The sequence below is a fragment of the Montipora foliosa genome, chromosome 3, assembly GCF_036669935.1.
Source record: "Montipora foliosa isolate CH-2021 chromosome 3, ASM3666993v2, whole genome shotgun sequence".
Lineage (NCBI taxonomy): Eukaryota > Metazoa > Cnidaria > Anthozoa > Scleractinia > Acroporidae > Montipora > Montipora foliosa.
Window position 1 is genome coordinate 16,764,687 of NC_090871.1, and position 16,753 is coordinate 16,781,439.

General features: G+C 38.8%; 2 protein-coding genes across 2 annotated transcripts; both read left to right on the forward strand.

Annotated features, from left to right (window-relative positions):
* Positions 1-9,736: 9,736 nt before the first annotated feature.
* Positions 9,737-13,166, forward strand: LOC137994539 (neuropeptide receptor 22-like). The gene has a single exon (XM_068840123.1). The coding sequence runs from the start codon at positions 10,010-10,012 to the stop codon at positions 11,129-11,131; it is 1,122 nt and encodes a 373-aa protein (XP_068696224.1). The 5' UTR covers positions 9,737-10,009; the 3' UTR covers positions 11,132-13,166.
* A 550-nt stretch (positions 13,167-13,716) lies between these two features.
* Positions 13,717-16,015, forward strand: LOC137994541 (orexin receptor type 2-like). The gene has a single exon (XM_068840124.1). The coding sequence runs from the start codon at positions 13,855-13,857 to the stop codon at positions 14,962-14,964; it is 1,110 nt and encodes a 369-aa protein (XP_068696225.1). The 5' UTR covers positions 13,717-13,854; the 3' UTR covers positions 14,965-16,015.
* The last annotated feature ends 738 nt before the right edge of the window (positions 16,016-16,753 follow it).

Genomic DNA, 16,753 nt, shown 5'->3' on the forward strand with positions numbered 1-16,753 from the left:
TGACTGAACACTCCTTACTAACGCACTGCAACGCGCGCAAGGATTGCAAAAAAATAAACATGGCTTCAATACAGCAATTATTTTATTTGCTCAATGCTTCCGCTATCTGTATTATTTCTTCTCACAATTCAACAAAGTGTTTTGATGGTTTTAGTCTTTTATGAGAAATGTATGTTAGAAAAGGTATCGCTGCAAAGAACTCCGCAATTCGCAGATTTTTCTTTGTTATCGAAAGAACCTCGAAAGAACCCAGTTAAATGCAGTGTATGCGTAGTAAGTTAAAAAATTGCGATTAAATGTGGAATAGCTTTCTCGGAAATACGCCTATTTCTCGAGAACCACTCGTTAGAATTTAACGAAATTTGGCACCAAAATACTTTAGGAAATAGGTAACTGGAGTATGGAAAGAAATTTGAACTTTAACAATGGAAATTCTAGATATTCCAGTGAATCTTCAACAAGGGATAATTAAAGATATCTCTGTCAAATTATATTAAAATAGTGTTAATTTGTAAACATCGTTACAAGCTTGTTGCTTGCAAATTATAAAGAAAATCTAACAACCAGATTTTCTGCAAATAAACAAAACCGATTTTAAAGGCCTGTTTATATTTATTCATGTTGTCATAGCAACGGCACATACGTCAGTGTTGTTAATTTGCTTGCAGATTTTCCGAGATTTTGCAAGAAGAGGACCACTGCAAAATGGGGATTGTTAGACAAACTTTCCGAGGCTAAAAAAGGGAGATACAACTCAACTCGCCTAATGCTGTATTTAGCATGGATTGAAAGCTTAGGTAAATTTCCAGAGGCAAAAAAAGTAGCATAATGCTTGAAATAGCATCGTTTGAAAGCATTGGTTTTGTAGATTTTCTCTATGTTGCAAAAAGGCGTCGAATTTGAGAAATGTTAAGTTTTCCAAAAGTGTCGAATTTGCCGATTTTCCGATATTTTTCAAAAGGGACCAATGCCACTTTTTATGCAAATGTTTAAGGGAAGGTACGTTTTAAATTGGGGGGAGGGCTGGGGAATTATTCATTTTTTTTGTGAAAAATTTCATGGTCCTGCCATTTTTCTTACCTGGTAAACACACGGCCCCCGATTCTCAGACAGAAAAAAACTGTGACCCTCCCCCATTCCTATCCTTCCGTTTTTTATTTTCCTACACTTATTTTCGGTCAAATTTCGTCTGGTATTTTTGGTCAAGTGACGTATATGTTATTAAGTGCGGTAGGTATTGTCTGTAGCACGGGCATGCAAGGATTCGCGAGGAAAATGCGCAGTTTACGTAACCCCAGCGACATGTCTGTGTACTACTTGCAAAACAAGCCGCTGCGACAAGACGCCTGTTCGGTGCACACGCAGTTATCTCGTATGAGGGGGAATGTGAACTAGTTTTCTAATTTAATATGGCAGACCATATGACGCTCTCTCATTGGTTCATTTATATTTTGTCGCAGCGACTTCTTGCCGGAAGTGTACACACGATGCGACAGCGCCGCTTTCGCTAATTCAGTGTCGCTGCGATAAATCTAAAGCAACTGGTTCGGATGAAATTCCTGCCAAAAAAATGCCAAAATAGGAGACAGACGGCAATGTGAAAACTACCGTCCCATTTCTATATTACCTGTTGTAAGCCAAGCATTCGAAAAAGAGGTCTTCCATTAGCTCTATAGCTAGCCAAATGATAATTCCATGATATCAAAATTTCAGTCTGGTTTTCGCCCAAATCACTCGACAGTAACGGCCCTCATTCAAATGTGTGGTGAATGGCTGGAAAATATGGATAATGGTAGACTGAATGGTCTCGTCTTCCTTGTTATTATATGGCTCTGTCTCACAAGGACTGGGAACTACCAAAATTGACGAATTTGATTGGCTAAAATCTATATTGACCGTGGTCTAGATTTTCCCATCTAGACCGGCATCTAGACCGGTAATGTTTTGCGGTGAAAAGATGCAAAAATATTGAGTATTTTCTTCTACCAATATTTATTTATGGAAGTGCCAAACAGCATGATGACAAAAGAGAGAATGACGAGCAAACTTTGACAGAATTAAGTTCAGCTCATCGCCACTCATCGCCGTTCGCAAGCAAAATGTCAGTTAGTACATTAAACGAATTAAATTGTTCTTGTTTGCCATATAATAAACATCTTATTAACCGAGCTTAGTCAATCTGTATGGGAGAATATTGACCTAGGTCGTGTGTACAGACCTCACTGCGTTCGGTCTGTACTCACGACCTCGGTCAAGATTCTCCCACACAGACCTCCTGCTCGGTTAATAAGAGCTAATAAAATATTAAAAAAGCATTTAACTCCATGAATCATATAAATAGAGGATATTACATGGCCGCTTGGGAATACGAATTTTATCTTCGAGTGCTGCAAGTATCTCTCACGAGTGAGCGAAGCGAACGAGTGAGAGATACTTTCAGCACGAGAGTTTGCACGAGATTCAGCACGAGATTTTGTTATCACTCGTAAGATTACAGACCGAATTGGATTCCACTCAGTCCTATTACCATTACTAATCACGACATCGTGATAAACAAAATGAAGAACACTTCGGCATCATTGGCATGGAGTTGAAGTGGTTTAACAGATACCTAACGAACAGGAAACAGTGATGTATCATCAACGGTCAGCTGTCATCTAAGAAAATAATCAATTGCGGAGACCCCCAGGGGTCAATTCTAGGTCGATTTTTGTTTCGATTTGTTGGATGAACAATGCGGAGTTCGGAGTGCGGACCATATATTTCATCCATCAATTTCTATTAAAGATCAATGATTTACCTGACAATTTAACATTAACCACCCCATGTATGTATGAGGATGACACACAAATCTTCTCTTGTTCTTACGATGCTAACGGACTTCTCGTGAAGCTTAATTCTGATCTTGCTCATGTACGAAAGTGGCTTATCAAGAATAAACCTCAAATGCATCCGTCTAAATTATTGGCTCCTCCTAGAATCTGAATAATACAATAAGTGAGAAAATAGTGGTGGTAAATAATCAACCTATATCACGAACCATCAGATAGCAGGGGCGTAGCGTCCATGTAAGCTCGTGCGTACAGCTCAAATCCGGGAATCCTTATTCCATGGAGGCATTAATTTTTGAAAGTCATTATAAAATCGGGCAAAGTTTTTTAAAATTCGAATTAAACTGGTGTCTCTGCGTGTGAGTGTTTCCAGTATCTTTTCATTAACCCATACAGGCCTGGTCAAACCGATCCAACATCATCCAACATTGTTGAATCCAAAATTGTTGGACGTTGTTGAAAAGTGTCGAACGATAACGAGGTGGCCAAACGAATGCATCGTGTTGGACGCAAGGGTCTGGAACAAAATCTATTCAGAATCCTTAGAAAACAAACTCACGCCATATTGGCGTTTGCAAGTTCCTTTTAACATTATCAACAGAGTCACTCTCTCTTATGATAGCAAGAGGACGGCTGTTCCAGAATCTGGAACTGCAACGGCAAATGCGCGGTCTCTAGAGGTCTTGCACCAGGTGTGAGGAACCTCGAGAAGACCCAGGGCGTCCCTGCGTAGAGAGTAGAGTTCCGGGGTCTTGACTTGCACAAGATCCTGCAGATACATTGGCGCCATGCTCCTGAGAGCTTTGAACACGAGAAGGGCTATCTGTTCGAAGAGAGCTTTCTCAAGCTTTCGTCGCTCAGATATTCAAGACTTTGCTTGTTCATCATTCTGTGGCTTGAACTGACGTTGCAACACATGAAACAGATGCAACGAATAAACCATCAACATGGATACCGATAGCCGCAGCACAACGCTGTTGAATGTGATGGCCAAATGAATGTAACACTGTTTTTAACACCTTAGAGCAAAAGAAACGTTGGATGATGTTGAAGACGATGTTTTATGGAAATCAAACTTTGTTCAACAACTTCCAACATCATGCAACATGGTGGCCAAACGAGTGCAACATGCCGGATTCAACAATGTCGGATGATATTGCACTAACGTGTTGGACCCGTTTGGCTAGGCCTTAACGTCAAGAAACGTAATAGTGGACAAAAGCAAAAAAAACTGTACCCATCGAGGCCCCCACACAGTGTCAGTCTTTTCACCAGTCCCCCAGTTCCCGGTTATTTTTTAAGGAAATGTTATGATGGTGATGATGTTATAGAGTGTTTCCACGTAAGGTCACGGTGGCCATGCTGGTGTCTCCAACTAATCCTCCGGGAATTGAGCTCTATTATCATGCAAACTTTTTCTTTTGTCTCGGCGGAAAAACAAGGTTACTGATCACGTGAGTGAAAACACACTATAACAGAGTTTTTCAACGTGTTGCCCTTTGCTTGTACTGTAAACCCCCTGTCTGTGTTATAACTTGCTGCAGGTAAAATAATGTAATCAACTAACTACTGCATTTTCCTTCACATTTATTTATTGAAATGTCCTTCGAAAATAGTGGGAAATGGCATTTTTGAGACTCTAAATGTCAAAATTGTCTGGGGGAGCTTGCCACCAGGCGTCCCTAGTTTAGAGCGCCTATGCCGCTCGAAACATTTTTCGAGTGCGTACACCTTCAAAATCGCACGCTACACCCCTGGATAGATAAAAAGCTTAGCTGGGACTGTCATGTCGACATGATATGTAACAAAGTTAGCGCGGGTATAGGATCAATGCGGCGCATAAAGAATTTTGTTCCCGTTGCTACTCTGGAAACAGTGTATAAGGGCTTAGTTCAACCATATTTTAAATACTGTTCTCCTCTGTGGGACACCTAGGACTGCGGCAAATTATTGAAAGATAATCTGCAAAGATTCCAGTTACGTGCTGCTAGAGTTCTCACAGGTGCTACTTATGATATTCGCTCCGCAGACTTAATTGACTCTCTTGGGAAACACTTGAAGATAGACGGCGCTATACAAAGTCAATAGACCATATTATTCGTATTCTCAGTAATGGATTGGAACTAGCTTACAATGGAGGCTAATTCGGGGGAATATATTAAAAAGATTAAGATTCCCCCCGTATTAGCCTCCATTGAAAGCTAGTTCCAGTCCAACACTGAGAATACGAATATGGTCTATTTAAATGAAAAAAAATATTTAATGATTACACCGCTCCCCGGCCAGAGGAACTCGTTTGTTAGAAGGAATGTCGATCTGGCTAATTACTATCTATACGCAACAGGGCTACTGATCTGAAAAGGGAATTGTTAAATTTAGCGGTGCTATGCTTTGGAACCAGCTCTCGAATGAGGCCAAAGCTCGCCGAGTCAATCCCTTCATTTAAGGAAGCTTATCAGAAAATAGTTGGCCAAAGATGTATATTTCATAGTAGTTTTTTCTGTAATGGTAGTAGTAACAGTAGCAAAGGTAATTTTTAGTATTAGTTTAGTAATTTTAATATATGGCTTTATGTGTCAACATGCCCTCCATGGAAACCAGCTGAGTGTTGTTGGGGCTAGCGTGTTTCTCTTTTGATTCGAATATTTTAAATAAAGTATTACCTACCAACCTACCTACCGACCTACCTACCTACCTACCTACCTACCTACCTATCTATCTCTACTGTAAACATAGCTTGCATGCCTTTGGAAATATTGGCTTCATTTAACATATTCCTTCACCGTTCTATCAGCCTTGCCTTTCTGTTGTTCTTTTTAAACAATGATTTACATCACTGATTAGATCCTTCACCAGGATTCGGTGCTTCTACATGTTTACAGAGATTTACTTCAATTTTAGCAATTTTTAAAGTTTACTTCAACACCAGCCCCCAGTTGTTCAAACGATTGATAGTGTAATCCGCCGGATAAATCATTATTCAGTGGATAAGGTCAGAGTGAATCCAATTGCGCTATCCATGAGATAGTAAGGACCTTATAGTCACTGTTAATTAAGATCTACAACGGCGACGTCAAAGAAAACGTCTCTCAAAATTACAAGTTTGCATTTTCCAAAATTTTTCGTCACGAGTCTAGTTCGTCCAACTTCAATAAATTACCCTAACTATTTAGGAACTGAAGTGGGAGGAATAGCGTTGAAACCACGCTTGAAAAATAAAATTCGTCGCTATGTGCTCACTTTGGCCTCAGAGCTTGAGATTTGGTCATTTCGCGTAGTATTTGCAGAGAACGGAAGAGAAAATAATGTACAAATTTTCACACCGCACGTGCAGAGTGATTGTTTTGCTGATTAAGTGTTATTATTATACAATGCTGATGCTATCTCAATTTTGATTGGCTAAAAGCACCCCGCTAATTCTAGATGGCGCTTTGTCATCGCGTCACATCTATAGACACTGGCATTTATGCATGGCATTTATGTATGACGCGTTTGTGCAGACAATGAAGTGTTGTTTACATCTCGATATCGGGAACATTTTTCATAAGACCGTACAACTTAACTTTAGAATTTTGTTCAAAAGTTTCAGTTCGATTCAGTTTTAACTGAAACGTTTTCAGATGTTTTAGGCTTAAATCCTTTCTGTAAACCTTTTGAATTCCGCTTAACATGTAATTCACGGCTGTCATTAATAAAGATGTTTACACTGAAACGTGTCATTGCGTGGCTTACTTTGTTGTTGTTCTGTGAAATGTCTCAACGCTTCTACATTTATAATTGTATAATAAAACAATTATTGGATTCGGTTTTCGCATGATAACGAAATTATCAAGGCCTCGGTTTGTGTTATCCGCCTCAGCCTTCGGCTTCGGCAGATAACACAAACCTCGGCCTTGATAATTCTGGCTATCATGCTCAACGTCATCCAATAATTGCTTATTGTTTGGTGGTGTTCTCGTTGACATCACCGTCGTAGAATTACCTCGTATTTTGGCTCATCCCGTCAATTTGTTTACCAACATTAAACACCCACTCTCTTTCCCCTTTCGCAACTTTAACTGACAAAGAGCTAATTACATGGTGGAAGCATGAGATCCTTGGAAAAGGATCATACATTTTCTGAGTTCATTTTGGATGCAGAAAGTTACACTTGGCCCATCACTTGCATCTTTCTAGGGATAATATAAGTCCTAAGACGCTGTAAACTATCTTTACTCGTTTTGGGGTCGAAAACAAACATGGTGGTGCTCCAAAATTAAAGATTTTTCTGACAAATTTATCAAGACCAGCTTGATTCATTCATATAACACGAGGGCTTCATCTTGTGGCAAATATCATATTAAATTTTCACGTTTAAATCAACAGCGCAATTCTTTTTCATGCTTTGGCGTGAAAGCGTGGAATTGTCTCCCATCGCGAGTATGTAATCTACCTAAACTGGCGTTCAAGAAATCAATTTGTAAAGCTTTATTCGCAGCTCTAGAAGGCGAGGAGGATTATATTGAGGCACCTAATTTACCATCCAAAATTAATTTATATCTTACATAACTTTTTGTAACAATTCACTGTCAATCTCTTCGCCTGTTTAGTTTGTTTAGTTACTGGCGAGTGTCCGGATGCTAATGATTGCATTTTATTTATAGTTTATTCCTGTCATTGTTCATAGTCTGTTATTTGAAGCTTACATATTGGTTTATTTTCTTCTTTTTCCTTTTTTTTTTTTCCTGCACAACTCGCCTCGACTAGCTTACGCTATACGCGAGTTGTACATGTCCTTCTTTTAATTGTTAAATATTAATAAAGTTGTATTGTTGTTGTTATGGGGTTCAGAAACTTTGTTCTACTAACAATAATCCATAGCCTCAACAGAAATTTGTGCGTTTATGCCAGGCGAGGAATTGTCTTATTCTCTATGGACCTCTATGATCTTCCAAATATACGGCTCTTTCGCCCTCCATGTAAAAAACAACCCAATTCTCTCTTGCAACACTATGCCTATCATCAACTGACTGGGAATCGAAGAAAGTGGTTCATAAGAAGACGGAACACGATAGAAAACGGCGTCCTTTACTACGAGTCTCCCAAAATCAGGTAGTAGAGCATCCGAACTAGTAATTAGTCTTTATCGAAAAATATTATGTACCTATTGACTGAGAGGGAGGGCCGGACGGGAAAATATTTGTCCCGAGGTGCTCGGTCCGTACGCCATAACCGAGGGCCAAATATTTTCCCGTCCGGCCCGACCTAAACTCGGTCTATCAGCATTTTATCAGACGGGCTCTTTAGATAATTCATAAGCACTCAGAATATGAAGTTTTGACAAAATAAGAAACAAAAATTTGCCGAGAAAATTTATGTAAGATATGTTGTTTGCCATGGGCGCGGGCTGTAAATAACTTGGATAGTTTTAAAAAATCGCCCAAATCCCTTAAAATGGCATCGCAAGGAGCAGTACTTGATTCCCCAGCAGTTTGTTAACCACAGACAGTTATAACCCGTTTAAACTTAAGGGAAAAAATAGATTTGCATACACTTTAAAGAAAGCCAGATATTCTAATAAGACACAGTTAGTACCACTTTTAATTACTTTTTAAAATTTTTGTTCAATGGGAGCGAATATATGAATTGGCACTGACACTGTGGCAGAGAAGGTGATGGAATATCCTCGCTAGAATGAATGCTAGAATATCCTAGCCAGGTACACATAGGTTTGGTTTCATAGGTTTCTTTATTTCCACACATACAACAATACAAACTAATAAAAATGTAAAATACGTTTTTCATTCTATAGCTTTGTCTGTTATTAAGAAGCCATTAGTGGGGTTCGTGCTATCATTACTAGACATCATTCTAAAATGGAAAGAAGATGACTTCCTTGACATGTATAAAATATCAGTGACTTGGCAACCAACATCTGTTCAGCAAGTTTTCCTTCATTTTTGATATAGTTGAGAACTTTTTTTTCTGGGGCTATCGTTATTCTTCACTTATTTGTTCTCAAAAATCGTAAATCGCATCACTGCGGGTTGTTTTTTTTTTAATATTAAATAAGAATTTCCGCATAACGTCAACGAGGCTTTTGTTTTATCAGCAAGCAAGTTGTTGCTCTGAGGCAATCACTTTTCCTGTGTATGTTTTTAAAGCTGTTTTACATAATTATTTTTTCTTCTTTAACTTGTTTTAGCTCCTCTTGGTTTTCTTTTACAGTTTTATTTTTCATCTCTAATTAACAAAGGTGATCTTTTTGCGGCATATCGGCAGGCTGTAGTGGATTAAATAAAAGCGGAGAATGGAACAACTTATTCATTCACGTCACAGTGAACATTGCGGCTTTCTTTTCCCGAGAAAAGAATTGGGTAGATTTGACTAAGCAATCATTTTCGTTCATCGATCATCCGAAAATTAATTTCCTTTTGTATAGTGCACTTTGTAATTATAAAACCACTGCATGAATAAAGAGGCTTGACTGAGTTAAGTGTGGCATAACTACTCAGATCAAAGTATAATCCTGCAATGAACATTTCCAAAACAGCGCTGGTGGGAATAAGTGACTTATAAGCAGCAGGCTATGTACAATGACCGGCAAATACACGGTTAAAATCCTTTGAAATCCCAAATCTTAAAATGGAAAATTTGAAACTTGGGCACTGAATTACAGTTTTAACTGCGTCTTAATTACGCTGCTGAAAATGGTGCTTTTATGTCATCCAACAAGTTTGTCATAATCGGTCAAAGTTTATTGAAATATAAATTGTATTTGTAATATTAACACAACAAATATCTTCCAAGAGTCATTTTTGTTAATGGTTCGGTGCTCTTAAAAGCCAGCCAAATTTGATGAACAAATAAAACAGGGACCTGAACGAATGCAAGGTAAATAGAAGAGGACGAAAAAGGGAGGAAAATTGCTCAGAGTTTCAAGTTCAAATAATGACGCACTTAAGATACCATTTCTTGAAGGACAGGTGATCAAATACTGAGCTAAGAACAGCATAACTGCGACAGAAGATAATTTTCTTAATTTAGAGCGGTTTCATAATTCTCTTGCCAAAGATCTAATCGGTTCGTAGGAGTAAAGACAAACCTTCACGATTTCGCCTAAGAAGACTTTCCTTATATTCATTGCCGAAGCAACTAAGCGTTGTTTCACTGTTCATACGTTAAAAGAAAAGTCGACGATGGAAGACATGTCTGGTACAGCTAACAGCACACCCACATCTCTAGCATATACCGTGTACAGCTTAAGCATTGAGAACAATGCAAACATAACAAATACTGCTTCGCCGTGGTTGGAGAACGACATTAACAAATTGGCCACGGGAATTAAAGTGACGTGTTTTCTTTTACTCTTTCTCGTTTCGTTACCCGGAAACGTCTTGCTGGTAACAGTATTACTCAAGAACCACAATCAAAGAATGCGTACACCGAGTAACTATTTCATTTTCAGCATGGCTTGCGGGGATATAATTCTTACTTTATATTGCATGCCTCAGTTTGCAATAACAACAGCTTACCACTATCGATGGCTTGTCAGCGGAGTTGATGGTCAGGCACTGTGCCGTTTATCGATCTTCCTCAGTCAATTATCCGTGCTTGTTTCCACTGCTAGCCTGTTTGCTATCGCCTTGGATCGTTTGTTTCTGGTGTTTTATCCACTGAAAAGAAAAATTACTCTTATCAAAGCAAAGTACGCAATTGTTGCAATCTGGTTGCTCTCAATAGTATTCTCTCTACCACCATTAACAGTGGCCAAAGTCTTTGAGATAGAGCCTGGATATCTCGTTTGCACTCTTGATTTCGAGCTGCAGTCATTTATCGTCATCTACCTGATCTACTCTTTGTTTTGCTTCTTGATCGTTATCGCGCTGCCCCTTATGGCTACTATCGCCATGTATATCGCCATCGCGATAAAACTGAACCGAACTAAGAGACCAGGAAACCAACTGCCATCAAATCGAGAACGAAGAGAGCAGATGAACCACAAGATTCTCACAATGCTCGTAGCTGTTGTTGCTGCGTTGATTGTGTGCCGTCTTCCTCTGATAATTGTAATCTTATCCTGTGTGTTTGGTTCAATAGAAATTTGCGGACAACATAATTTTGTGTTTGCAGGCTGGTTTCTGACTTACGCCAACAGCGGTATAAACCCATGGATTTACTTCATCTTCAACGAGCAATTCCTCCATGGAGCCAAATTGGTGCTAAAAAAAGTTTTTCCCTGTTGGTGTAAATCTGTAAACGTAATTGAAGCTGTAGAATCTAATGGTGTAGATATGTCAACTCACCTACCACGGCAATGAAGTTATGCTTACGAGATCGAAGAAAGAGACGTCAGAGATAATCTGGCCTAAATATGCAAGCAATATAAGCACAACATGGTTTAACGAACTTTATGGACATTATCTCAGCGATCTACAAACTAGCCAACCGGAGCTATACACGAACTAAATTTGAAGGAAAGATCTTGAAGCTTGGAAAGACAATTAAAACTTGTCCCACTTTGTTCACATTTTCCATAGAACTTGATATTTAACAATTATTCCATGGGCGCGAGTTGGATATGAGATGATAGATAGCCAACGAGGCGCGTAGCGCCGAGTTGGCTATAATCATCTCATATCCAACAAGCGCGAGTGGAATAATTGTTTTATTAAAAACGCCCCCAAAATATAGAAAACTAGACTACAATAAAAATTAAAAGGCCCAAAAAATCACGCATATGCTTGCCGTGTTTGTAGATCATGGTATAAAGGCTCATAACCCATGACGGCTTAGCCAATCAAAACTCTCGAATTGCATTATCCAATGATCCAGTTTTTAATAATTGGTAATATTATATTGCATATTGTGGGACCCCGGCAGGAATGGCTTGCCATTCGGAATGGCAGTCTAACCACAGCTTCACCCTGTGTTTCCGATCTTGGAGGAAATCGGTTATCCAATGTATGATCAAGTTTGGCAGATCAAACGTGCGCAGCTTCCTCGCCAGAATTGAATGATCGATTAGATCAAATGCTTTTCTAAATTTGAAAAGAACAACTCTGGTAGTTGCGCCGCGTTGCCATTGGTGTTATTGGTCCAACGCTGGGTCATGTCGACGAGGGCGTGTACTGTTGACGAATTTGGAATGGAGCCGAACTGTTGGCTGTCGATCTTGGTTAGGACGGCTGCCTTTACAAACCTCTCCACTACAAAATCTTCTGCCAACTTAGACAGGAGTGGTGTAAGTGATATGGGTCGCAAATGCTTGGTCACATGGTCTATATGGATAGAAAACTAGCACTTCACATTACCTTCTAATAGTGAAGTCTCTCCCATAACAACTTGGCAACTTTAGTTCAACTTATAGCCACGATTATGATAACGTTCCTGTCATAAGCGTTTTAAAGTATTTTATTCTGAGCGCAGCAGCGCATTGAATTCAAATATACTGCGTCTTTTTGCGTTGATTGAGGGTTTTGAGATATTAAGTGAACAATCTTCGCACTAGTAAGTCGTAGCAATAAATTGGATTAACCAGGAACGTATAGAAATATTGTTGGCTTCCCCTTCATTTTACACTATAATGACAAAACAGATCTTTTTTCTGACGTTAAAAACTTGGCTACCTATCAATTATTTGACAGAAAGAAAAATTTCTTGTCATGCATCCTTATAAAATATTCTCGCGTATGACATTTCAACCCACATATTCAAATTTATTAAACTCGAATATGACACAACATGACGAATTCACAAAGGAAAATCTCACAAAAACCTTTTCCAGCGAAAAATGTATTAAAACAAGCAACATATTTGCTATTAGAGGCAAAAAACCCTTCCTATTTCAAAAGTAATTACCATAAGCAACAAAATAAATTTCAGGATCAAACCCTTTTCTGAAGAACCTTTCCTTGAGTAATGATTACAAAACAGACAACAAGTTTTTTTCAACTAATTCTTGACTGCCACATTTCCAATTATTTTTTTTTACCTGAAGACTGCGCAGAGTTGAGCACAAAATACTTAAATATAAATAGCCATACAACAAAAAACATAGATGCATTCAAGGTGTTCGATTCTTTCTCTGAGTTTGTTAAACCCATATCCAGCCAGAATAGAGAATAGAGAATTTGCCATTTGGTTTCAGTGTTGTACATAACAAACACTACATATTCGCAAAATAATGACATCCGACGGCGAAAGATGCAATTATTCGTCCCATTATTCGTCGCTTTTAAGATTCCAGATATTAATTTTTCACAGCTCGTGTTGTTTATCGAATTGACTTTCCATTATTGAGCTCCAAAAGGATATATTTTGTTTAAAGATCCAATAAAACATCATTCGACTTTCGTCGGCTTCGTCGCCATTGTTTGCACTGTGTCCACCTGATAAGATCTATGCATTTCCACTACCCCCTGAAACTTACCAAAGATACGCGCACGATACTCTAGGCACAACACCATTACTTAGCAGGGGAGAGACAGGTTTTCCTGATTTTCCTTTCCGACTGGTTTGGCGACCCAGTAATAAATTGTATTTGTAATATTAACATAACAAATGTCTTCCAAAAGTCATTTTTATTAATCATTCGGTGCTCTTAAAAGTCAGCCAAATTTGATGAACAAATAAAACAGGGACCTGAACGAAAGCAAGGTAAATAGAAGAGGACGAAAGAGGGAGGAAAATTGCTAAAAGGTTCAAGTTCAAATAATGATGCACTGAAGATACCATTTCTTGAAGGACAGGTGATCAAATAGGGAAGATATTGTTCACGTCACCTTTTGTCATTATGTGCCAACCAGAGCCTCATTGGCTGTCTAAACAAAGGGTCTTTTGTTCCTATGGCTGGAACATTTGAATAACAAAAGCAATTTCTTACCTATACTGAGCCAAGAACATCTCTTGCCAAAGATGTAATCGGTTCGAAGGAGCAAAACCAACCTTCGCGATTTCGCCTAAAGAAGACTTTCCATATTTATTCATTGCCGAAGCAACTAAGCGTTGTTTCACTCTTCATGCGTTAAAAGAAAAGTCGACGATGGAAGATGTGTCTGGTACAGCTAACAGCGCACCCATATCTATAGCGTATACCGTGTACAGCTTAAGCATTGAGAGCAGTGCAAATACAACAAATAACGCTTCGCTGTGGTTGCAGGATGACATTGACAAATTGGCCACGGGATTCAAACTTACGGGCTTTCTTTTACTCTTTCTCGTTTCGTTATCCGGAAACGCCTTACTGGTAGCAGTATTACTCAAGAACGCCAATCACAGAATGCGTACACCGAGTAACTATTTCATTTTCAGCATGGCTTGTGGGGATATCATTCTCACTGTATATTGCATGCCTCAGTTTGCAATAACAACAGCTTACCACTATCGATGGCTTGTCAGCGGAGTTGCTGGCCTGGCACTGTGTCGTTTATCAGTCTTCCTTGGTCAATTATCCGTACTTGTTTCCACTGCTAGCCTGTTTGCTATCGCCTTGGATCGTTTGTTTCTGGTGTTTTATCCACTGAAAAGAAAAATTACTCTTATCAAAGCAAAGTACGCAATTGTTGCAAACTGGTTGCTCTCAATAGTATTCTCTCTACCACCATTACCAGGGGCCAAAGTCTTTGAGATAGAGCCTGGATATATCGTTTGCGCTCTTGATTTTGAGCTCTGGGACTTTATCGTCGTCTACCTCTTGTTTTGCTTCTCGATCGTTTTTGTGTTTCCCCTAATGGCTATCGCCATTTATATCGCCATAGCGATAAAACTGAACCGAACTAAGAGACCAGGAAACCAACTGCCATCAAATCGAGAACGAAGAGAGCAGATGAACCACAAGATTCTCACAATGCTCGTAGCTGTAGTTGTTGCGTTGATTGTGTGCCGTCTTCCTCTGATAATTGTAATCTTATCCTGTATGTTTGGTTCAATAGAAATTTGCGGCCAACATAATTTTGTGTTTGCAGGCTGGTTTCTGACTTACGCCAACAGCGGCATAAACCCATGGATTTACTTCATCTTCAACGAGCAATTTCGTCAGGGAGCCAAATTGGTGTTAAAGAAAGTGTTTCCCTGTTGCTGTAAATCTGTAAACGTAATTGAAGCTGTGGAATCTAATGGTGTAGATATGTCAACTCACCTACCACGGCAATGAAGTTACGCACACGAGATAGACGACGGAGAAGTCATCGATAATTTGGCTTAAATATGCAAGCACAAGTTTAACAAACTTTATCGCCATTATCTCAGCCATCTGCAAACTAGCCGATCGGAGCTATGTACGAACTAAATTTGAAGGAAAGATGTTGAAGCTTGGAAAGACAATTAAAACTTGTCCCACTTTTTTCACCTTTTCTATAGAATTTGATATGAGATATGAGCACTGGATATGAGATGATAGATAGCCAACGAGGCGCGTAGCGCCGAGTTGGCTATAATCATCTCATATCCAACAAGCGCAAGTGGAATAATTGTCTTATTAAAAACGCCCCCGAAATATAAAAAACTAGACTACAATAAAAATAAAAAGGCCCAAAAATCACGCATATGCTTGCGGTGTTTGTAGATCATGGTATAATGGCTCATAACCCATGATGGCGTAGCCAATCAAAACTCTCGAATTGCATTATCCAATGATCCAGTTTTTGATAATTGATAATATTACATTGCATATTGGCTTAGAAAGGAAAAGAAGTGTACAAAAGGCGGAGAGAAATTTCGGGCAGAGCAATTATATATCCATGGTGGAGTTCTCCTTTAAGTCGTCGCCTCGTAGACCGTTTCAACGAAAAGAACCTCAACTAAAACGCAGCTTCACGTTGTAAATATTGGGCCAAGGATCCTAAAACCTGATTGATACGGCTCGCAATCAGAGTTAGAAAATGAACGATACAGACAAACTTGAATGATCGCGTTTTTATCTTATAATTTAACATTTCTTAACATTACTCAACACCTTGCACAAATAAAATGATAATGTAGCAGCTAAAGATTACTTACATGTCTTACTACAAAGGAAACGATTAAGTTACGCAGCAAAAATTATACAATATATCACTTAGAAGTCTCAGTTTCCACTGTAAAAGCATATTTTAAAACTTCAGGCCAACTGGAAGAAAGTACATTCCTATCTATCTTAAATCACTAGGTAGATTTGTAAAACATGGATTTGTAAACGGTGGATTTATAGAAACATGATAGCATAGTTCGACTGTTGATTTGTTTCTTTGTCTATCCCATTTTAATTATTAATTATTTTACTTTATTTTCATTTTATTTTATGGCTTAACATTTAAATAAGTACGGGGAAAAAACTTTTTGTTCAATGCTAGATTTTTCTCTGTCCTTGTGTGGGCCCATTTCCATCAGTAGGGCTAACGCTCACATGGTTCATATGGGATTGAAATCTAGCACTTCACATTTCACTCTCTTCAGTTAACTCTGTTTAAAATATAAGTGCTACACGGCCAACGTTTGTATAAACGTAACCTTTCCTTGTTCTATCAGAGTGGCATTTGCTGTTTTGAGTTTTAGTCTTCATTTTCTCTGAGAAAAATAATTTCTTTTTTATTCTCTCGAAGAAAAAAAAATTCTGGGAAATGCCACTGAAATGCTCGAATAATGCTCAATGCTTTTGCCTCACTAAAATGCTCGAAAAATGCTAGCATAATGTACAAAAGCCTATAACTTAACAATGCACTGAGCGCGATAAACATCTTAATACACAGGAACTGGTCCAGGCCGATTTCCAATGTTTCACGGGAATAGGTAATTTTACTAGGGCAAACATGCAAGAAACAAAAGTGTACGTGACAAACGAACGACCAGGCTACCAAAAAGCAGAATTTTAAAAATGCATATTAGGGGCCGATTACATGAGCCGGGCTGGCTCAGTTAGCCGAGATCCTGGCACTTCTGACAAAAAACACCAAAAATCAAGTTTG

Excerpts from the sequence above, each read along its gene's own strand:
- LOC137994541 (XM_068840124.1), top strand. The coding sequence starts at position 13,855 with ATGGAAGATGTGTCTGGTACAGCTAACAGCGCACCCATATCTATAGCG.
- LOC137994539 (XM_068840123.1), top strand. The coding sequence starts at position 10,010 with ATGGAAGACATGTCTGGTACAGCTAACAGCACACCCACATCTCTAGCA.